At 47.3% G+C, this 24,212-nt stretch overlaps 1 protein-coding gene and 1 pseudogene across 1 annotated transcript in view; both read left to right on the forward strand.

Moving 5' to 3' along the window:
- Positions 1-15,185, forward strand: part of STEAP3 (STEAP3 metalloreductase) — a 46,723-nt gene extending 31,538 nt beyond the window's left edge. Inside the window, exons 4-5 of the mRNA XM_052656625.1 lie at positions 4,063-4,227; positions 12,361-15,185. Coding sequence (XP_052512585.1) covers positions 4,063-4,227; positions 12,361-12,642 — 447 coding nt within the window. The 3' untranslated portion in view covers positions 12,643-15,185. The remainder of the gene's footprint in view (positions 1-4,062; positions 4,228-12,360) is intronic.
- A 1,978-nt stretch (positions 15,186-17,163) lies between these two features.
- LOC128043847 (ergosterol biosynthetic protein 28 homolog) lies at positions 17,164-17,587 on the forward strand (annotated as a pseudogene).
- The last annotated feature ends 6,625 nt before the right edge of the window (positions 17,588-24,212 follow it).

The raw sequence follows: 24,212 nt of genomic DNA on the forward strand, positions 1-24,212 counted from the left end.
GACAGAGAGGTGCTGGTACTCTGGAAAGCGACTGCCTGGATCTCATGACTGACCCCCAGCAGCAGACCCGGCACTGAACCCAGGCCTTGGGACAGCGAGGCCATTCTCACCAGCACCCTAGACTGACCCTCTCCTGCTTTACCATAGTCTCTGGGTTTGGCTGGAGGTCAGCATCACCCTCTTGCCAACTACCACCCACTCTTGGGACATGGTGAGGCTTCTGGGTCTCCTGTCCCTGAACCCTTCTGCCTCTAAGCTGAAACCTACAGGGAAAGGAAATGTCATGCGTGGATGCCAGCATTCCATCTCTTGTTGATGAGCACTGTCCTCATCATGTCAAGGTGGCCAGCCTGATTAGCTCTGAACATGGGAGAATCCCTGCGGGAGTGGAGAGCTATTGAATCTATGTCCCGGTTAGCCGGGTGTGACCCTGGTCGCTGGGAGTCCTGAGAACAGCACTTTGGTTGGATGAGACCCCCACGGCCTAATATCCAGATGCTCACACAGGTTCCTCACCACCCATTACTCCCTTGCCAGCCTCACCCAACCCCTTCCCAGCATCACTGCTGAATGGAAATATTAGGAAAAAAACAAGACATTTTGCAAGCAAACGCGGTGCGTGTCATCATCCAGATTCTTGACTTGTGACATTAACTGCCTAATCTTACCAAAAGGCAGAAGGGAATGACTAGTGAAGAATATCTGAAGAACAAACAGCTCAGAACATGGGGATGACTTACAAGCAGCAGTTGTTAGCCCTGGGAAGGTGTGAGTAAGCCTCCACCAGACTCAGGTCGGAGGGAGACCTCCCAGCCCCCTGCAGGGTAATATCCGGCCCCGCCTTCCCTAGCTGGTGATGACATTTGTTTGGTAAGGGAGCAAAATTCTAGGATTTTAGACACGAGCTCTTCCTGCTCTGTCAGTGGAGAAACAGAGGCCCAGAGCTGGAGTTGCCCAGCGTCTCACAGGACTTGTGGTCAGGGTGAGAACCTGGGTCTCCAGACTCCTGGTCCTTTTGTGGCTTAATGGCACCAGCAAGAGCCAGCCTGCCCTGAAATAGAACAGAGTCCATCGTTTTTCACAAATTGCATGAAAAGTACTCAATGGATGGCATTTGCTCAGTTTCTTTCAACCTTTTCTCATAAGCTTTTCAACCATTTTTGCTCAGCCCACTAGATTCATTTTTATTATTACATCTTCTACCTGTACTTGGGTTATTTTTTTTCCCTCTGCTGAAATAGTTTCTTAAAAACCTGACTGACTCTGTTTTGCAAAGTGGAGACGTGCCTGCTAAAGCCTGGTCATATTTCCTAAGGGAAATGCTGTTCCTTGTCCTGTGGGTAGAATTGAAGCACCAGCATTTGCCAGTGTTCTGAGAGAACACCTTGACTTCCAGGAACTCTGCTACCTGGTCTAGTTGGGAAATCGTAGTTTTAATAGAAGGATCTGTCAGCCCAGCTTGGAGGGGGCTCAGGTGCAAGGGCACTCCCCGTGGGGAGGAACGAAGTAGACACCTCTGGGCCTGCAGTGGCTCATCAGTGGGTGCATCCCTGGAGCTCAGTGGGGGATCCGGAACCCTGTGAGGTCAGGTGTCTTTGTTCTCTGTGGCCCAGGGCCTAGCACACAGTTCAGTTCAGTTCAGTTCATTCTCTCAGTCATATCTGACTCTTTGCGACCCCATGGACTGCAGCACGCCAGGCTTCCCTGTCCATCACCAACTCCCAGAGCTTACTCAAACTCATGTCCATCAAGTCAGTGATGCCATCCAATCATCTCATCCTCTGTCATCCCATTCTCCTCCCGCCTTCAGTCTTTCCCAGCATCAGGGTCTTTTCCAATGAGTCAGTTCTTCACATTAAGTGGCCAAAGTATTGGAGTTTCAGCTTCAGCATCAGTCCTTCCAATGAATATTCAATACTGATTTCCTTTAGAATTGGCTGATTGGATCTCCTTGCAGTCCAAGGGACTCTCAAGAGTCTTTTCCAACACCACAGTACGAAAGCATCAATTCTTCAGCGCTCAGCCTTCTTTATGGTCGAACTCTCACATCCATACATGACTACTGGAAAAACCATAGCTTTGACTAGATGGACGTTTATTGGCAATGTACTGTCTCCACTTTTTAATATGCTGTCTAGGTTGATCATAGCCTTTCTTCCAAGGAGCAAGCGTCTTTTAATTTCATGGCTGCAATCACCATCTACAGTGATTTTGGAGCCCAAGAAAATAAAGTTTTGTCACTGTTTCCATTGTTTCTCCATCTATTTGCCATGAAGAGATGGGACCAGAGGCCATGATCTTGGTTTTCTGAATATTGAGCTTTAAGCCAGCTTTTTCACTCTCCTCTTTCACTTTCATCAAGAGGCTCTTTAATTCTTATTCACTTTCTGCCATAAGGATGGTGCCATCTGCATATCTGAGGTTATTGATATTTCTCCTGGCAATCTTGATTCCAACTTATGCTTCATCCAGCCTGGCATTTCTCATGATGTACTCTACATATAAGTTAAGTAAGCAGGGTGACAATATACAGCCTCGACGTACTTCTTTCCTGATTTGGAACCAATATTGTTCTATGTACAGTTCTAACTCTTGCTGCTTGACATGCATACAGATTTCTCAGGAGGCAGGTCAGGTGGTCTGGTATTCCCCATCTCTTGAAGAATTTTCCAATTTGTTGTGATCCACACAGTCAAAGGCTTTGGCGTAGTCAATAAAGCAGAAATAGATGTTTTTCTGGAACTCTCTTGCTTTCTTGATGATCCAACAGATGTTGGCACAGTAGGTGCTTCTTAAGTGCTCATGGGCCTGCTTGGTGAGTGGATCTTGGCCTCTGCTGTGTAGCAGTGCTTGATGTCCTGGCATTCTGAGTGCAGGTTGGAAAAGAACTTCCAGACACAGAGCATTTCAGATGGGAGTGAGCTTATTAAGAACAAAGAGTTGAGGTAATGTGAGGGCTGTGAGCACAGTAGGCCAACCTCCTGACAGACCAGGGAGAGCTGACGGGACGCTGTTAGAACAGCTGGCCAGCTCAAGGGAGAGCTGATGCTTTACATGGGTTGGTAGCCAATTTTTATGGCCTCAAGACAAAGAAAATTTCTGCTTGAAGGGTGGCATTAGGTGACTGGTTTGGGCGCAATAGGGTGAGTACCAGGGGGGAAGGTTTGGGAGGAGGGGCATTTTTGCCTAATTTGGAGTCAGGAGTCTGGCCAGTAAGGATCAGGGCGGTTTTGGCAATGGTTACAATGAGGCTCCGACAGTTCCAGAGGTGACCTTGGATCTGGGCTCTGCATCAAAGGCCTCACACTTGTGACCTCATATGGGGCTCCACAGTTGAGTCAAAGCTGTATTCCTCAGACAGAAATGAGGAGCTGGGTGGGAAGATGGGAGCTGGGGGCTAGTTAGGAAATGTTGAGGGGTTTGGTGTCCGTGTGTGTCTGGAATATGAACCAGTGATGGGGGCAGCTTGGGGGACCATGGGTCAAAGGTGAGACAGGCTGGGAGGGGAGGTGGGCAGCAGGGGCAGCAGCCCACCTAGCTGATGGGATTCTGAGCTTGGAGAGCTCCTCCCTCCTCTGGGGGACTTGGGCACCCGAAAACCTTGAGAGATGGCCATGTTTGGAGGTTCTTTGTGTCTTATCAAATTCTCTGCTCCTTACTCTTGGGTCATGTGGCTGCTCTGGTTGACTGGCCCCAGGCCAATTGTGAAAGGCGTGGGGAGGGAGCCATGTCTTCAGAGCCCGCTGCCTGGCTCCTAGTCTCAGCTCTGCCATCTCCTGAGGTGTGTGTGACCACGGCGAGGTAACTTGTTCTCTGTGCCTCATTTCCCTCATCTGAAAAATGGGGACAGTAATGAACTCTCTCTCACAGGGTCGGTCTAAGGATCAGGTGAGCTGATACTTGAAAAGCGCTTCAAACAGAGCTAGACACACATTACATGAGGTGGAAAGTAGAAATGTTGGTTGTTCCTGTGTTTCTCCCATCCCAAACTCCTCACTGGCCCAAATCCCAGGGCATCGACCTTGGCCACAGTGTTCATGGTTTTCCTTCCTTCTATACCAGGTCTTGACCAATAAGAGTCACATCTGGAACGAGGAGGAAGTGTGGCGGATGGAGATCTACCTGTCCCTGGGAGTGCTGGCCCTTGGCATGCTGTCCCTGCTGGCTGTCACCTCATTGCCATCCATTGCGAATTCACTCAACTGGAGGGAGTTCAGCTTTGTCCAGGTAAGGTAGCCTGGGCCCTGCCTCTCCCATGCAGGTGCCTTCCCATCCACATGCTGCCTGGGCTTTCATAATCTGTGCAACAGAACCTCTCAGTCCACTGTCCCAGGAGCCTGGCAGGCTCACCCAGGTCTCCTGAGAAAGGGGCTGCCTGGGACCAGCTCATCCTCACAACATCTGGGGAAGCCAGATTTAGGCACGTGAAAAAATCAGATGGCAGAACACTGAACCCTGGACTACACGTTCTCAGTTTCTATAATTCTTGGGCTTCTGAAACAAAATCCTGTAACGTGGAGTCACTGGACATGTCGCTGATCTGGCTAGGCAGTCAGTGAGCCCTTGAGTGAATCTAGTGGCCACCCAGCACCCTCAGATCAACCGGACCCTGTTATTCCCTTTGACCTCTTGATTCATGCAGCGTGGATGGGAGGTGGGCATGAGGGCCTCCAATTTATAGGAAATAAACCACAGCATTTCCCAAAGGACACCACTCCTATGCAAAAGGACATGTGGGGTCAAATACATTTGGGAAAAGAGCTGCTGCCCCCTGAGTTAGTCACAATGCACTTTGGCACATCAAATTAATGTCTGCCACAAGCAAATCTTGTTCAGCTGACTTATTTGAGTCGTAGCACCCTCCCTACCCCACTTCCCCCACCACCACCACCCACATAACAGCTATCTACACTCTACAGAACACACTTAGGAAGCTGCTACTAGTGGCAAAGGTTCTTCATGCATTTATTCACTGTTTATTGAATGCATACTCTGCACCCAGCATTGTGCTAGACCTGTGAACAAGCCAGGCATGCATGTGTGCATGTCCGGTTGCTCAGTCGTGTCTGACTCTTTGTGACCCTATGGACTGTAGCCCTCCCAGGCTCCTGTGCCTGTGGGATTTCCCAGGCAAGAACGCTGGAGTGAGTTGCTATTTTGTCCTCTAAAGCCAGGCATACCCATGTTTTAATTTTAAGGACAACTGGGAAGGGACATTTGCATTCCTCTGGCATCGCCCACTGTTCTCTATACAGAGCACGTGGTCAACCCCCCGGTACTGACACACTAACTCACCCACTCCAGTGATGAGTGCTGACTAATACTGGGTTCTACCATCGACGTGGTATCAGGGCAGGGAACAGCTATCACTTCCACCCCCACTGCCAACAAACATCTGTTGCATATCTTCTCTGTGCAGCAAGGACACAGCATGAGATTCCAGCAGGGACACCAGTGGTGTGGTACTCTTATATAATCCCAATTTATTGTTCCTAACTGGGGACACGTGCACACCCTAGAACGAGACAGAGTTGTGGTGTTTTATGTCAGTTTCTGACTCTCACTGGCTCTGCTCATCTTGGAAGGTCTCTGGAGGAATGCTCAGGCCTGACTACATGCTGGCAAAAGAGGGGAAGAAAGAATCTTATTTATCTGCCACTAATCCTCATGTGTCAAACACACAAATCTGGGATTTTCCAGGTCCTGCCTGGAGTCTGCCAGGGTGCATGGTTTATCCACAATTAAAACAGACTGCAGTTTGCTCCCCTCACCAGAAAGTTGCTTCCTTAAGCAGCCATAGATTACAAGCCCCGGCTCCTGCTGCCAGAGAAAGCCGGGGGATTTGGTTTTGTTAGCAAAAGCTGACAGGGACCTCAGCAGCCTCTCTGCTTTACATACTGAAGAGTTGAAATACAAATAGGAAAATCCTGCTGATGCTGCAGGAAGAGGGGGGTGGAAGGCCAAGAGAGGGGTGGAAAGGCAGGGTTTTACTTGTGGAAATCCAGTGCCCACATTCTGTCCTCAAATGCTTTATCTCCAAGAGTGCCGACATGGGGCAGGAACAGACTTGTTGCAGCTCTGGAACCACGGGCAGATCATGTGCACTCCCTAAGCCTTACCTTACACGCGTGTGAAGTGGAGTGAATTCCCTCCAGAGGTGCTGCAACTCATTGTGCAAGATTATGTGTAAAACACAAATACAAAGTGATTTGCCATTATTCTTAGGGCATGTGGCCGCATTTCCCTGATCACTAAGCGACCAGTTGCCCATTTCTGAGCCCAGCAGAAAGCAGCAAGAGACTGAACTCTTGAGTCACTCAGCGCTCAGGGGAGGCCAAAAGACTCCCCTGAGGGCCTTAGAACAGTCCAAGGCAGGGTTTGCAAACTGCAGTGGACACTCATTGATGGGTCATGAAATCAATTTTGGGGCTACAACAAGCTTTTCAAATAGAGTAGAGTGTCTCCCAAAATGTCAGGGCACTTTACATGTTCTGAGCACAGACACCTCTTTTTCAGTTGTATCAGTAGTTATACATATGTGTATAGACATCATTGTGTCCTGCCTGGGTGGTAATGAAAATGCGATTCTTATGGTGAGCTGACATCAAAAAGTTAGACGTCACAGAGCTCTTGGAGAAGTGCAGATACCCAGGACTACCCTGATCTAGGGGTTGGCTCTAGAATCTGTCTTTATAAGCTCTTTGAGTGACTTAAGTGCGTGCCATGCGGTGTGTGACAGTCTCTGAGATGGCGGAGCCAGCAGACCTGGGTTTCAGTCCCAAGACCACTACTGACCAGCCCTGCCCCACTAGACAGTTTCTTAGCCTCTCCGAGCATCCTGACTGTGGCCTGACTTGTCTGTGTCCGCCTCCTGTGTTGAGGACGTGTGTAGTGCATGACACGTGCACCCAGGGGTGGCTGTATACTTTCTGAGGTGAGCTTCTCCGTAAGGTAAGCACTGCTCTAGAACGAGGAGTACCCTGACTGCCTTTCCTTCCCCAGCCAAGAAAGACCGCAGCAGGTCACCAGGGCGTAGAAACTGACTGTGGAGAAAATGTGGTTCCCAGTGCGCCTGGCCTGACCCCTGGGTCTGCAATGATTTACTGAGCTGCTGCTGCTAAGTCACTTCAGTCGTGTCCGACTCTGTGCAGCCCCATAGACGGCAGCCCACCAGGCTCCCCCATCCCTGGGATTCTCCAGGCAAAAACAATAGAGTGGGTTGCCATTTCCTTCTCCAATGCATGAAAGTGAAAAGTGAAAGTGAAGTAGCTCAGTCGTGTCCGACTCTTAGCGACCCCATGGACTGCAGCCTACCAGGCTTTCCCGTCCATGGGATTTTCCAGGCAAGAGTACTGGAGTGGGTTGCCATTGCCTTCTCCATCTTGATGCCTTCAAGCCATCAAAACAGTGTGTTGATTCAACAAGTTGACCTGTGCTTACGTTCCTGAGGCTGTTTTCAAAGTTTTTAATTTGGGGTTTTGTTTGTCTGGGTGTTTTTGTTGCTGTTGTTTTGGGCTGTGCCAACTGCTCCTAATGAAGCCAGTTAAACATTGTCAGATTGCAGAATACCCAGGTCAGTGCAGCTCAATTTGAAGAGAAATTAGGGTTCAGTTCTTAGCACCTCAGTTCTGCTCCATAGTTACAGGAGCTGCCTGTGGCCTTGCCCACTCTAGCCACTTGCCTGAAATAGTAGCAGAGGCCTGCTTTGATCCCAGCCTTGTAAGCAATGGTCCAAAGCCCCTTCCCACCACAGTAGCTGAGCACCGGCAGGAGCCAGCAACAACCGGTGGTTTCTTTCTCACTAACAAGCCTACATATAACAGAAATGGCCTTAGCTTGTTGTGGGGGTCATTAATTACCCCAAGCATGCCTCCCTTTGGCTGTTCTGAGATTTTTAAATTGTTCCCAAGGAGAGTGAGTTTTAGGGAAACAAACTTGCTGGAGTCATCCAGGCTTCTTGTTGGGATTGGAAAGTCAAAAAGCCCTTTGTCACTGGCTGGTCTTTGGCTGTCAGCCCTCTCTGTGAGCCATCAGCCCAAGGCTGGGGCCTCCTGCCACCCGTCACCATGGGATCCTGGATGGTGAAGGGAAGAGGACGTCTGAACGGGAGCAGATCTTTATTGTCTCCCGGGGCATGTCTTGTTTTGGGAGCAGGTCCTTATTGCCTCCCAGGGCATGTCTCATTTGCCCAGCACAGTCCATCACTCTCCAGATCAGGGCCAGGGACAGTGGAGAGCATGGGCAAAACACTGGAGCCCCAGGACATGTCACCACGGGAGGTGTTTAGGCCTCACTGGGGCTGCCAGGACTCGTTCCTGGGCCAGGGTGGGTTCTCACTGCTGTAGCATCTGGGAAGGTATCACAGTGCAGAGTGTGAGCCCATTCAGGCCATGCGTGGGTCTTTGTCGAAGCAACAGAAAGGACTGAGTCCACCCTCATCAAACAGCCTGAGCAGAGGGGCCACGAAGATGTCTCAGCCTGAAGCTAGAAAGTCTCAGGTGAGGAGAATCTCCCAAATTGGTGATTCTTAGTCCTGTCTGCCAGAGAAGGCAATGGCAACCCACTCCAGTACACTTGCCTGGAAAATCCCATGGGTGGAGGAGCCTGGTAAGCCCCAGTCCATGGGGTCGCTAAGAGTCAGACACCTGGTAACTTCACTTTCACTTTTTACTTTCATGCATTGGAGAAGGAAATGGCAACCCACTCCAGTGTTCCCTGGATGAATCCCAGGGATGGCAGAGCCTGGTGGGCTACCGTCTATGGGGTTGCACAGAGTCGGACACGACTGTAGCAACTTAGCAGCAGCAGCAGCAGCAGTCCTGTCTGCAAACAGCATCATTGCTGAACTTGTAAAAACTACCAATGTCTCAGCCCCATCCCAAACCAATTTAATCTGAATTCCTAGGACCGGCGCTTGGGCATTAAGATGTTCCCCAAGCTCCCCAAGTGATGTTACTATGCAGCCAGATTTGAAAACACAGTCTCCGGCTATGAAAAGGCACATCCCAGCCATCTCAGCAAAACCCAGTAAATTCATCTGAGTAAGGAGAGCAGTAGTTTGGGCCTTGAAAGTTGTTTGGGAAATAGGGGGGTGGTTGGAAGGCTAGTTGAAGATTTATTCCTGATGGAGAATTACTCTGTGGTCAGATGAGGACTCTGTGCTTATAGTTAGCACTCTTTAAGACCCTACTTTCAGTTACTTGGGATATATACCAGAAGTGGAATTGCCAAAGCACGTGGTGACTGTTTTTTAATTCACTGGGGAATCACCATACCATCTTCTGTTGTAGCCACACTTTTTCCACTCCCACTAGCAGCAAGTGCTCCAATTTCTCCACATCCTCACCAACACTTTTCTTGTTTTGCTTTGTTTTTAATAGTAGCCCTCCTAATGGATGTGGAGTGGTTTTGATTTATATTTTCCTGATGTTGGGCATCTCTTCATGTGTTTACTGACCATTTCTATATCTTCTTTGGAGAAATTTCTATTCAAGTCCTTTACCTATTTTTGAATCAGGTTTGTTTTTGTTGTTGTTGAGTTTAAGAGTTCTCTATATATCCTGGATATTAATCCCAAATATTTTCTCAATGCTGGGAACTTCTTTAACCCGAGTCTTCATTATCAATAGATTAGAACTTAGAAAAAGTTACTCTGGTTCAGAAGTTGCTAGGAGATTTGGAATTCTTGACGGGTCTGGAAGTGACTCTGGTTACATGTGACTCACAGTCAAGAAGCCTCCCATTTGGGGGCCAACCATTTTCATAAGATACCTGAAGTAGCTGTGGGTAGCACAGAGCCAACCATGGCCTTTCCCAACAGGCTGTACTGAGCCAAGAAGTTGTTAAGGATGTGATAAAAAGATCCTTGAGGTGGTCACAAAGCCAAGAAGGACCAGAGATGGCTAAGGAAGGATAGAGACCAGATCTTTTGGCAGCTAGTATTTTTTTTCTTGTTCAGTCACTAAGTCATATCCAACTCTTTGCAACCTCATGGACTGTAGTCCGCCAGGCTCCTCTGTCCATGGGATTTTCCCAGGCAAGAATACTGGAGTGGGTTGCCATTTCCTTCTCCAGGGGAATCTTCCCGACCCAGGGATCGAGGTCGGTAGTTGCGGCTCCTGGGCTCCAGAATACAGGCTCAGTAATTGCTGGGCATGAGCAGAGTTGCTCTGAGGCTTGTGGGATCTTCCCCAGTCAGGATCGAACCCACATCTCCTGCACTGGCAAGTGGGTTCTTTACCACTGAGCCACAAGGCGAACCCAGCTAGTATTTTACTTAGGGTTAAAATGTTATATTTGTGAACCTATTTATGAACTTGTATGTACAGCCATTAGAAAATATTTATTATTACTATTTTTAGTAAAAGCATTACAGGCAATTCTACTGAACCAGTTACTGAGGTTCACCGTCCTGGGTTTACACCGGGGCGGGTATAAGCAAAGCACCACCCATGCTAGTGAGGAGTAAGCATGAGGTACGGTAGTAAAATCAGACCCACTTAGAGCTGTGTCTGAGGGGAGTGAAAACAAGACAGCATCTCTCAGCCAAGCCCCTGGATTGATGCTGACAAGCTGGGCCGGAAGGAGATCCAGGAGGCCAATTGCAGCTTCTCCGTGGAAAGCTCAAAACCAACCTGTAAAAAGCACCCTCAGGTACCATGAGGTGTGTCCTTAGAGAAAATGCATGTGTGTTCATTGCTTGATGGGTCATTGCATATTCCTTATGCAGGGCACACAGGTCTCTCCCACCAGGACTCTCTCAGTGCCCTGTACCCCCTCCCCAACCTCTACAAAGCCCTAACCCTAGGTGCCCTCTGCTCTGCACTGTTGCCTGCCAGGTCTGGGGGCTGCAGAATGCTGCATCAGTACAGCGCTTTCCCCACAATTCTGACTTCAGCTTTTTTATCACTTCCTTTTCCCTGAGGCTAATGAAGTGACTTGCCGAGGGTCACAGTGCCAGTTGAGGCTAGCACCAACAGTAAATCTGGAAGACGTCATTTGTAGTTTGCTAGAAACCCTGCCTGCAAAAAGATTCCCAGAGGCTGGAGTTATAGATCAGTACTTCTTGGCTATTTTCACATTGTGGTCCCCATAGAAAGTCGTGTTTGTATAGCACTTGGGGTGATGAGCTGCTCGTGGCTGGAAGTGACCCACAAAAGCCCACACCTGGCTCAAGGGTGGGATGCTCTGCTGTAAGATGGCCTGGACTGTGTCCATTCAGATTTGTGATGATCTTGATCTCCTTAGCATCACTAATCTCCTTCCAGGCAGGAGAGTAATCCTGGTAGGGTTTGTACCCAGGGTGTTTGTAGCTCAGAGCACGGGCAGGAAGTAAGGGACCAGTACCCACAGGCAGCATCTCTGTGGTGCTATGGGCTTTGTATACAGCGTGAAGACACCTAGCCTAGAGGCCCCTGAGAGCCATCTTCACTGTTGGTGCCGAGGGAACTTTTTGCATTGTGTTTTATCTTTTCTTTTTTTGGGCCATACCCCACCCAACAGCCGGAGAAGGCAATGGCAACCCACTCCAGTACTCTTGCTTGGAAAATCCCACGGACGGAGGAGCCTGGTAGGCTACAGTCCATGGGGTCTCAAAGAGCCGGACACAACTGAGCAACTTCACTTTCACTTTTCACTTTCATGCATTGGAGAAGGAAATGGCAACCCACTCCAGTGTTCTTGCCTGGAGAATCCCAGGGATGGAGGAGCCTGGTGGGCTGCTGTCTATGGGGTTACACAGAGTTGGACACGACTGAAGCAACTTAGCAGCAGCAGCACCCAATAGCATGTGGTATCTCAGTTCCCCAACCAGGGATGGAGCCAGCGTCCCCTGCATTGCAAGGCAGATTCTTAACCACTGGACCACCAGGGAAGTCCCTGTGTTTATCTTTAAATCAACTTAAAATCTACTTGTTTTTTTCTTGGCTTTATGCCAAATATTATCTGTGAAATTATGATTTTGATATGCTAGCAGACACTTATTACTCTATATGCATGAATATATACACAAAACTACTAACGTGTTTTTAAACTTCTTTGAATTTAATTCCATTTTAAGTCCTTTGGCAGCCACTAGAGGTATGAATAATACAGTTTGGGGAAAAGCATTGTTGTTTTATTGAATCCTTATGAATCAATCAATTCTTACACACATTGGCATATAAGCATTGTTCCTGTTTTTCTGTTGGGAAAACTGAGGTTCAGAGAGTTTGGGTAGTAATAAGATCATGTAGAGAGTGAGTGATGGTGCTGGGATTTGAACCCAGAGCCCCACTAAAGCCACCCTGCTTCTTTCCCCTGTCATTGGCGGGATCGCTATGTCCATCCTCACCCTTACTGCAGCCTTCTTTTCCCCCGCAGTCCACTCTGGGCTTTGTGGCTCTGGTACTGAGCACCCTGCACACGCTCACCTATGGCTGGACCCGTGCCTTCGAGGAGAGCCGCTACAAGTTCTTCCTGCCCCCCACCTTCACCCTCACCCTGCTGGTGCCCTGTGTTATCATCCTGGCCAAAGGCCTATTTCTCCTGCCGTGCGTCAGCCGCAGACTCACCAAGATCCGGAGGGGCTGGGAGAAGGATGGCTCCGTCAGGTTCACACTGCCAGTGGACCACGCCCTGGCCCAGAAGACAAGCCACGTGTGACAGGCCTGCACCCAGCTCCGGGGAACCAGACACAGGCAGGACAGTGCCCGGAGTTTGCCAGGACTTCTCGATCATGCAGGACAGCAGAATTACACACAAGTTGGTGGGCCGAGGTCTGGATTCCTGGGATGTGTGTGCAGTAATATTCAAAATGACATGCTTGTGTGTGATATATATATATATATATATATATATATATGTCCACATGTATTTCATATAGATAACAGGATTTACAATTACACTTATTAGCTCAAAAGTTGAGTCCCTGAGATTTCAACCTGTAGATTTCAAAGCCAGTGCCAGATGTTAGGAGAAGGGCAGCTCACACTTGCAACATCTGCGGAGAGCTGAGCAAACTTGGCACAGAAAAGGCAATGAGAGGCTGGTACTTTGATGATTGCATCCATGTGTGCGCGCCCCTGCCCCCTGCCCATTTTGCTACTTTCCCTAGGCGTTTGCAGAGCTGAGGCTCTCGGGTAGCAGGGCAGACAAGAGCTCGGCCTGGAGCCCAATCCAGGTGCACAGGGCTGACCAGTCACAAGGGAGCAGAGTGCCGCCCTTCCTTTGGCTGCAGCAGGAGGCCAGGCGGGGTTGAGGGCACTGGGGGTGAGCCCAGGTCTGTGCCCAGGGAACCACCTGAAGGTTCATCCTTTGCCAGGTTAGGAGGTGGGAAGGGGGAACAATTGGGGCTGAGGCTGCTACCCCTAATCCTCCCTGAGCTGGGGAGATTTTTTTTCCTAAAAGTTAGAAATCACCCCGCCAGCTGCAAATTGGTCCTCCTGTGGGAGTGTGAAATCACCTCCTTATCGGAGCCACTAATGAACCCTGTCTTGAGAACAAGTGTACTTTTTTTCTTTCTTTAAGTTGGTGATGACTGTTCTTTAAACCACTGTGCCTTCTCACCTTGTAAATCATTAGTTTGAACGTCTCCCCGAGAGCAGACCCTCTAAAAGTTGGTTCAAGGGGGAGGGGAAAACAATGCCTGCTTTTCTCGGGGCCCCAGCCAGAGGGCTGAAGGATGGATAGTCCTCACTGAATTGTCCTGTGGAAGAACGCTGGGGACTTTTCAAATTTCCTGCTGCCGCCAGGCAGAGAACCTGCCTTCTGAACACCCCAAAGCTACACTGGCTCCAAGTTCTTCCTAATGCAGGGTTATGTTTCAAAATAGCTGTGGGGGGTAAGGTGGGAAGCTTTTCCACCAAAACCACAAACGGGAAACACTGCTGCCCCAAAGCACAAGAGAGGCCACAGGCCATGTGTCCTTGGATTGTATGCTGTCCCTCACTGATTCATACTGAAACTTTTTATTTCCCCTGTGGAGAGAAACAGCTGTTCTCAGCTAAGCCCCCAGCCCCTGGCAGCATCGGGATGATGTGTCATCTCTGAACGCAAAGCGGCGCGGTCTGCTGGAAGACATCAGTGAGATGTACCCTGAAAGGGGACGTTGGTCATGCTTATATTCTTAGGTCGCCCAGGCCAGGGGGCATCGTGTTGTTCTATCACAAAGTCTGACTCTTTGCGACCCTGTGGACTGCAGCTCTCCAGGCTCCCCTGTCCTTCACTATCTCCCAGAGTTTGTTCAGATTCACATCCATGAGTTGGTGATATTAGCTAACCATCTCATGAAATAAAGAGAGTCAGCTGGCAAAAGCTGACCCAGGAGTGCCACAGAAGAAATGCTCCTGCCTCCCCATGGAGACTGCATGAGTCATGTCTGTGGAGCGCATTAGGGTCCTTGAGTAAAAAGGAAAAAAAAAAAAAGGAGCCAAGTGCAAGCATATCTCATTAGGCCAGGGACTGATGGAGGGAAAGCAGTGCAGACAGAACTGCCTACTTCCTGCGGATGTTTCTGTCTGCTGCTCGAGAGCCGAGCGGCGTGAGCTTGCCTCCCAGATGGGCCCTGATGGAGCGGCAGCCTTGGCCTCAGAGAAGCTCACTGGAAAGGCGGTGGGCGAAGCAGAGATTTCAGCATTTGCTTGACAAAAATGCCCATCAGTTTCTTGCTGACAGGAAGCAGGGAGAACATGGGCAGCTGGGACTCACCAAGGATTGTCAGCCCCACTCAGTATTAGCTGCCCTGTTCCTCCGGCCCTCCCTGGGCCTGGGATGTTTCCTTACACCAAAGATGCTGACACAGAGCCAAGTCGAATACGCTCCCTCCCCTTCCCTGCCCACCTTCTGCTACAGGTGCTCCTCAGGGGGGCAGGTGCAGCAGAGGACCTGAGCACACCCCAGCTGGACAACCTGCTCATGAAAGGCAGGGTGGGCTGTGTGTTTGGCCTTGACCTGGTGTCATCTGCTGCTCTTCCGTACCTCACCAGGCAGCTGACAACAGCACCCCCATGAGAATAAGTCACTCCCTTCCCGCCTGGGAAATTCTCTGTGCCTCTGGGTACAAAAGTGCCTGAACCAAAATGCTCTGGAAACCTGAAATGCCATGGTATGAGGTTGAACGTTTAAAATCTATGCTATTGAAACTGCGTGTTTTGTTTTTACCTTGAGGAGCTTGTCTGAGAAGCAGCAAAAATAAACACCTAGCCTTCCATGAATTTCAGGCTGTTATTTTTGTCTCATTGATCACCTGCCCATTCATTGGTTCACTGGCCCAGTGGGCCTTCTGATTAGAATATGCTCTGAATCAGGTCATCTGCAAGGTGAGCACAGAATGGCCTGGGTTAGCACTGAGGAAGGGACATGCAGACCTGCAGCAACAAGGCCAGTGAGGACACAGAGGAGACCCAGGTGACAGAGAGCTGGGGTATTGAAAGGAGCACCAGGAAGACTTCCTGGAGGGAGCAGTGTCTGTGCTGTGGTCTGATTAGAGCTGCAGTGCTCCTCAAGCCATAATGTGCACAGGAGTTACATCAGGATCTTGTCCACACCTCGATTTGGATCCATGGGTCAGGAATGAGGACTGTGCATCTTAATAAGTTCCCAAGTGCCACTCACGATGCTGATCCTTGGACGGAGTGACATGGGCTTCGATGGCTTTCTTAGTGTCTGCTGTGCCACAGTCTGCAGCCCACAGCCAGTGCTTGTCTGCCCCAGTAAAGCTTCCCCTGGACTCTGGTTCCCTGGCTGCCCTGGTTAGATACTGCTGATGCTGCTGCAAACCCTGTTCTCTTAAAAGTAGACGGAGAAAACACCCCACCGGCCACAGTCTTGCCCTCTGTGTGCTCCATGTAGGATGCTCCCAGGCGGTCCCGCACATCGGCTCTGGGTCCATCCAGAAAACAGGAACTCTTCACAGAACACCCACCTGTCATGCAGTCAAGCTTTTCTCCTGAAGCAACCAGAATTGTCTCGTACCAGGAAATAAAAAAGAAACCCATGTGCAGAAAGCAATCTAGTGGTTGAAAACCATTTCTTGGGAACAATAACTAAAAGATGGCCTTGCCATTTTGAGCCTGTGAAAAGAGTTTTCCAAAATAAGAACCACAGCCAGAAAAAAACTTCACTACAAATAATTTTCAATAGAAAAACAAAATCTTGTACTTGGAGGTTTGCAAGCAAGCATCCTCCCATGCATAAGGCTGGCAGAGGTAAGTTTAAAAAGAAGGGATAAAGTAGATGAAAAAATATCCATTATTTTGGTAGCTCACATAAGAACTAAGGAACAACCAAAATAACTCATATTAGTTAAAGAGAATTATCATTCAGCTATTTGAGAAGCTGAATTTGTTTCAAAAGTAATGAAGGGGGACACTGGGAAGTGCAGAAGCTCACTTGCACTGGATCTCTTTAGAAAGAGGAAATTAGCACTGCTACAGCAGAAACTCTCAATCTCCCCAGACTAGCACAAACTTTTTCTAACAAATATGCTGAAAACTCCTTTCTATGAATGAAATTCAGAAATAATATAAACTACTATATGTAGTTTTTTTCCCAACCCAGGGATCATACCCAGGTTTCCTGCATTGCAGGCAGATTCTTTACCATCTGAGTCACCAGGGAAGCCCTTTAAATCAACATAAGGTCTTAATTGAAATATGAAGTAGAAACAAATCCAAAGTAATTTACACTAACATATTAAACCAGTCAATCCTAAAGGAAATCAGTCCTGAGTATTCATTGGAAGGACTGATGCTGATGCTTCTCCTGATGCGAAGACCCTAATGCTGGGAAAGATTGAAGGCAGGAGGAGAAGGGGGTGAATGGATGAGATGGTTGGATGGCATCATCAACTTGATGGACATGAGTTTGGGCAAGCTTTGGGAGTTGGTGATGGACAGGGAAGCGTGGCATGCTGCAGTCCATGGGGTCGCAGAGTAGGACACAACTGAGCAACTGAACTGATATATGTGTGTGTGTGTGTATAATACTAATAATGAGTACAAATTATTATAAGTAATGATCTTACAGTAAGTTGGTATTGAGAGAAACACAATGATATTCAACTAAACACTGTTGACCCTCTTTAAAACTAATGTTTTAAAATAAAGGCTAGAGTTCCTTTGCTGCTGCTGCTGTGCTGAGAGTGCTGTCGCCGGGCAAAAAGCCCTCTCAGGTTGGAGGGGAGCCATGAGCCGATTCCTGAATGTGTTACGAAGCTGGCTGGTGATGATATCCATCCTAGCTGCGGGGAACTCACTTACAGAGCTTCCGAGACCACACCTTCCTCTATGAAAAGCTCTAGACCGGCAAGCCAGACCTGGGGAATGGCCTCCAAGCTCGGACCTATGGAACCTGGACACTGCTCTCGTCAGTGGTTCGCTGCCTCTGCGCCATCGACATTCGCAGCAAAGAGCTCTACTGCATCACGCTGTGGGCCTTCTTCCTCACATTGGGACACTTCCTCTCCGAGTTGTTTGTATCTGGGACCGTGGCTCCCACGATTGGCATCATGGCATCCCTCACGGTGGCAAGTATCTCAATCCTGGGCATGCTGGTGGGGCTCCAGCACCTAGAAGCAGAACCAGGATCCAGACAGAAGAAGAGAAACTGAGGCCAACATCCCCACGTCCAAGATGTCATCTCCCGCCTTTGCTCGCCTCTTCCTTCTCTATGCTCTTCAGTTTCATTTCTGCTCCATCATCCACTTATAGCCTTTCACATTTGGGGTTTCTTTTCTTTAATTAAAAATGTTTAAAGATATTACATGCATACGGAAAGTCAGTGCCATTTAAATGTATGTAAAGAATCAGATTCTCCAAGCCAGGCTTCAGCAATACATGAACCATGAACTTCCAGATGTTCAAGCTGGTTTTAGAAAAGGCAGAGGAACCAGAGATCAAATTGACAACATCCGCTGGATCATGGAAAAAGCAAGAGAGTTCCAGAAAAACATCTATTTCTGCTTTCTTGACTATGCCAAAGCTTTTGACTGTGTGGATCACAATAAACTGTGGAAAATTCTGAAAGAGATGGGAATACCAGACCACCTGACCTGCCTCTTGAGAAATCTGTGTGCAGGTCAGGAAGCAACAGTTAGAACTGGACATGGAACAACAGACTGGTTCCAAATAGGAAAAGGAGTACATCAAGGCTGTATATTGTCACCCTGCTTATTTAACTTCTATGCAGAGTACATCATGAGAAACTCTGGGCTGGAGGAAGCACAAGCTGAGATTGCCGGGAGAAATATCAATAACCTCAGATATGCAGATGACACCACCCTTATGGCAGAAAGTGAAGAAGAACTAAAGAGCCTCTTGATGAAAGTGAAAGAGGAAAGTGAAAAAGTTGGCTTAAAGCTCAACATTCAGAAAACTAAGATCATGGCATCTGGTTCCATCACGTCATGGCAAATAGATGGGGAAACGGTGTCAGACTTTATTTTGGGGGGCTCCAAAATCACTGCAGGTGGTGATTGCAGCCATGAAGTTGAATGACACTTGCTCTTTGGAGGGAAGGTGTGGCCAGCCTGGACAGCATATTCAAAGGCAGAGAAATCCGTCTAGTCAAGGCTGTGGTTTTTCCAGTGATCATGTATGGATGTGAGGGTTGGACTGTGAAGGGGGCTGAGTGCCGAAGAGTTGATGCTTTTGAACTGTGGTGTTGGAGAGGACTCTTGGGGGTCCCTTGGACTGCGGGGAGATCCAACCAGTCCATCCTGAAGGAGGTCATTCCTGGGTGTTCATTGGAAGGATGGATGCTGAGGCTGAGGCTCCAATACTTCGGCCACCTGATGCGAAGAGCTGACTCATTTGAAAAGAACCTGATGCTGGGAAGGATTGGGGGCGGGGGGAGAAGGGGACAACAGAGGATGAGATGGTTGGATGGCATCACAGACACAATGGACATGGGTTTGAGTGGACTCCGGGAGTTGGTGGTGGACGGGGGTGCCTGGTGTGCTGCGGTTCATGGGGTCAGAGAGAGTCGGACACGACTGAGCGACTGAACTGAACTAAACTGAAAGAATCATTTTAGAATGGCGTACGTCTGTCCAAGTCAAGGAACTGCCAATATATCTGAAGCCCACTGTGTGCCCTTCCCGCACCCACAGCCTCTTCCAGCACTGCTTTTCCAGCCTTCTCCGTTTTTCATTTTATTTTTAACTGTTGACTTGACTTGTTTGGTTGGAAGATGCAAACTGTGAAACTTCAGGTTGCTAATTTGCCCAGAGCATTGCCACCAAGGACTGCTTTGAGGGGTTGTCCATCCAGGTTGGGTTTCTCTTTGCTGCTGGACCCCAAGACTCTGAACCATCTGAGAGACAAGCAGTTCTTCCAAGAAGGGCTCCCTGGCCAGTGAGTGTGGCCCCTGTCCTTGCGCCTACAGGTGGATCAGGGTTGGAAGGGTCTTTTAGACCTTCCAGTCAGCTGTATTTGTGTAATGAGACTTGTAATAAATAGAGAAAACTTCTGCTCTGATCTGTCCTGGTACTTTGGCTGCCTTTAAGCCTAGAGTGCTCCTGCCCTCCTCTGAGGCCTAGCAGAGGAAGATCCCAGCTTTCTGCAGATCAAATACACCATAATGAGTAGGACAGCGCAAGACCCAGGTAAACTTGGCTGCCTTTCGTCTCCTGTTCATTTCTAATGAAGTCAAATCTTCCTCCTCTCTGTCCCCACCTTCCAAATTCTGAGCACACAACTGAACAGCCAGAACCCTCTCTTGTTTTCTTCACAAAGAAGAAACAGGTTCTTGAGGAAGCAGAACCGGACAACATGGAAGAAACAGCTGTATGAGCATGAAAAGCACACTGGAGCCCAAGGACAAGGCACTGGAGCAGACGGCTGCCATCCAGACACAACCCTGAGCACCTCCACACTGGCGGAACCCTCACCCACAGTGTATAGATGCGAGAACCCATTCGCAACTTCAGCGAGTGTTTACTGAACACTTACTCCATGCCAGACACTTGGGAAGGAAAAATGAATGACCCAGGCAATGTCCCTGTAGTCAAGAAACAGACTGTCAAGCCCACACCTGAAAGAACAACCCCAGGCAGTGCTAAGACTCTAGAAAACCAGGTACTGTGATTTGGAAGAGGAGGGAGGTACAGAACCTAGAGGGTGGGATGGGGTGGGAGATGAGGGGGAGTTTCAAAAGGGATGTGAGGTATGTATACCTATGGCTGATTCATGTTGAAGCTTAACAGAAGAAAACAAAATTCTGTAAAGCAATTATCCTTCAAAAAAAATTAAAAAATTAAATAAAGGCTAAAGAAGTGTGTGAGAGAGAGTGTGTGTGTGTGTGAAACACAATGAGATTCAACTAAACACTTTTGACCCTCTTTAAAACTAATGTTTTAAAATAAGGGCTAAAGAAGTGTAAGAGAGAGTGTATGTCTGTGTGTGTGTGTGCGTGTGCTCATGTGAATGTTGGAAACAGTGTTGAATACTATGGAGAAGTCAAGTAGGGTAAAAACCAGTAAATGTCCACTGAATCTGGAAATATGGAAATTTTAGGGTGAGAATTTCAATGGAATGTTGGGGATAAAGTAAAGACTGGGAATGAGAGAGAAGTAAGGAAATTGAGGCTAGTTCTAGATACTATTTTAAGATTTGGCTGTGAAGTAGGGGAGAGAAAGGGTTGGAGAAATGGGGGATTAGAAGGATAGTTGGTTATTTTTTCCCATGGTTCTGACCTGAACATGTTTTAAATGTTTCTGGAAAAGAACAAAATGAACTGGAGTCTTTCAAGAAGAGAGAGAAAGAGGTCCAAGTTCTAGAGGGTATAGGAAGAGATAAGGTCTAGAGCACAGGTGGCTTTAGTGCATATATTTGAGAAAACCTACCCCCGAAAATTGGGCTTCCCCAGCGGCTCAGTGGTAAAGAATCTGCCTGCAATGCAGGAGCCACAGGTGACACAGGTTTGATCCCTAGGTTGGGAGGATCCCCTGAAGGAGGGCATGGCAACCCACTCCAGTATTCTTGCCTGGAGAATCCTATAGAGAGAGGAGCCTGGTGGGCTACAGTCCATAGGGTCGCACAGAGTCAGAAATGACTGAAGCGACTTAGCAAGCACACACACACCCCAAAATTGGTAACAAAGGCACAAGTAGGCAGTCTTTGAACAAAGACCACCCTCTTCCCTCTTCCAGCTCAGCGAAGACTCCAGACTTCTGCAGCCAAGGACATAGGGCTCCCTCTCCTCAAGCTACCATTGGAAGGGCTCTATTCCTAGGAGAGGCAGAACTTCAGTGTTTCACATCCTATCCCTAGCTGCCTATCAATTCATTCCCTCAGTCATGTCTGACTCTTTGCAACCCTGTGGACTGCAGCATGCCAGGCTTCTCTGTCCATCACCAGCTCCTGAAGCTTGTCCATCAAGTAGATGATGCCATCCAACCATCTCATCCTTTCACCCCTTTCTCCTCCTGGCTTCAATCTTTCCCAGCATCAAGGTCTTTTGCAATGAGTCAGTTCTTCAAATCAGGTGGCCTGATTAGTTTGTAGGACAATTTATGCCCTAGGGCATTATTAGAACCAATAGAGCAATAAGCTTGCAATTAGTGGGGTTTAACAACTGAGTGTTGTCAGGGAAAGAAAGAGTACTTACCAATACCACTATCATCCCAAAGTGATTATGGAAGTATCCAAGTTGGGTCTTCTGAGGCCGAAAACTCAGCCTCTGTGCACTGGTGCCAAATAAAATCTTGGAGACAGAGTTGGGGTGAATTAGAAAAGAAGAGCTTTATTGCTTTTCCAGGCAAAGGAGACACAGCAGGCTCCTGCCCTTGAAAACAGTCCAAACCTGGGAGGATTTGGTGAGGAGTTTTACAGCAATAGTTCAAGAGTGGGGTTGCTGATAAGGATCAGGGTGTGTGCAGGGCCTGCACTCCTTTAATCTGCTCTCAGGTAATCTCTTGATGAGCTTCTCTGGTTCCTTTAATCTGACTTCAGAAGGGCTTCTCTAGAATGAAGGACTGCTGACACCTTGCATTTCTTGGGGGTTTTAGTTCTATAGGACTTCCCTGGTGGCTCAAATGGTAAAGCATCTGCCTACAATGCAAAGAGTCAGACACGACTGAGCGACTTCACTTTTTCACTTTAGTTCTATAAAGAGCTTAAAGATATTGCTATGCCATCTGGAGGTAGAAACAGGACCCTCCTCCAAGGCGGCACTGTTGTTTCTTGGTTGTGTTTTCTTTGTCTCTGAATCTCCTCCCTTCCTTGATTAGCAACTGTTTGAATCTGCCCTTTGGGACACAGGGAAGGTCATGGAGGTTGGGGTCTGTTCCCTACAAACAAGGAATGGGGACACAGAAATGCTTCTATACCCAGGAGCCCCAGAGGGTCTTGCTTGGTTTCACTCCCTGAGGAACAGCACCAGAGACTTCACACTTTATAGGATGGAGAAAATAAATATTGCTAAAGTAATCCAGTCACTAAAAAACAGGCAAACAAAAATAACAGATCTTGGCTGGGGAAGAAGCGAGATGAGTACCCAGAGTCCTACAATATATCATCTCAAATGTCCAGTTTCTAACAAAAAATTACGAGGCATGCAAGCAACAGGAAAATGTAACCCACACACCTTGGGAATAAAAGAACAACAAAAGCTGCCTCTGGAAACAACCAGACACCAAATTTCACAGAAAGGACCTCAAAGTGCCCATTATAAATGTGTTCAAATATGAAAGAAAAATGAAGATATTCACAGATAAAAACTGATATAATTCATCACTAGTGAACCAACCCTACAAGATATGCTAAGGGGGTTTTTTCTTTGGGGGGGACTGAATTAAAAGAACACTAGACAGTAACTCAAACTCAGATGAAAAGTAAAGAACACCAATAAAGATAACAACAGAGGTAAGCGTATAAATGCACTTCTTATTTGTAATTTTCTGATTTAAAAGACAACACATAAAACAATAATTATAACCTGAGTTGACAGGCACACAGTGTATAATGGTGCAATTTGTACAACAATAAACAACACAAAGGAGAGAGGATGGAATTGAATATATATATAGGGGCAACATTTTGTATAATACTGAAATTAAGTTGGTATTAACCCAAACTTAAATTGTTATAAATTAATATGTTAACTATAATTTCAAACACAACCAGTAAGAAAATAATATATAGTAAAAGAAATGACAAGGGAATTAAAATGGTACACTACAAAATGCCTATTTAACACAAAAAAATAAATAATGGGGAAATTGAGGCACAAAAGAGAAGATATATAGAAAACAAATGGCAAGATGGGAGACATAAGTCCTACCTTATAAATAATTAGATTATATGTAAAAAGATCAAACACTCCATTTAAAAGGCAAAATGGATTGTTTTAATGAGTCAACTATCTATTGGCTACAAGAGAAACACTTCAGATTCAAGGTCACAAATAGGTTGAAAGTAAAAGGATAGAAAAAGATACTCTATGCAAACAACAACCAAAAGAGAACTGTCATGACTATATGAAAAAAGACAAATAGACTTAAGACAAAATAATTTAATGGAGTCAGAATCTTAAAATAAGAAAAAAGTCAATATATCAGGAATATAAAACAGTTATAAAGATAAATGTTCTAACAAACCCCCAATACAAGAAGTAAAACTGTCAAAACTGAAGAGAGACCTAGACAATTCAAAAATAATAGCAGAGGAGCCTGGTGGGCTGCAGTCCATGGGTCGCTAAGGGTCAGACACGACTGAGCAACTTCACTTGCACTTTTCACTTTCATGCATTGGAGAAGGAAATGGCAACCCACTCCAGTGTTCTTGCCTGGAGAATCCCAGGGACGGGGGAGCCTTGGTGGGCTGCCGTCTATGGGATCGCACAGAGTCGGACATGCTGAAGCGACTTAGCAGCAGCAGCAGCCTTCAATAGCCCATTTTCAGGGATGGGTAGAAAACCTGACAAAAGACAATAAGAAAATCCAAGATTTGAACACTATAAACCAATCAGACTTACACATATCTATAGAACACTCCAAAAACAGCAGTGCATACCTTCTTCTCAACCACACATGGAATATTCCCCGGGACAGACTATACATTAGTTCCAATAAAATGTACCAGTTCCAATAAATTTTAAAAGACTAAAATCACACAAAGTATGTTCTTCACAATGGAAAGAAATTAGAAATCAATAACAAAAATACATTTTATGAATTCAAAATATCTGGAAATTAAACAACATAGCAATGGATCAAAGAAGAAATAACAAAGAAA

The sequence above is a fragment of the Budorcas taxicolor genome, chromosome 2, assembly GCF_023091745.1.
Source record: "Budorcas taxicolor isolate Tak-1 chromosome 2, Takin1.1, whole genome shotgun sequence".
NCBI lineage: Eukaryota > Metazoa > Chordata > Mammalia > Artiodactyla > Bovidae > Budorcas > Budorcas taxicolor.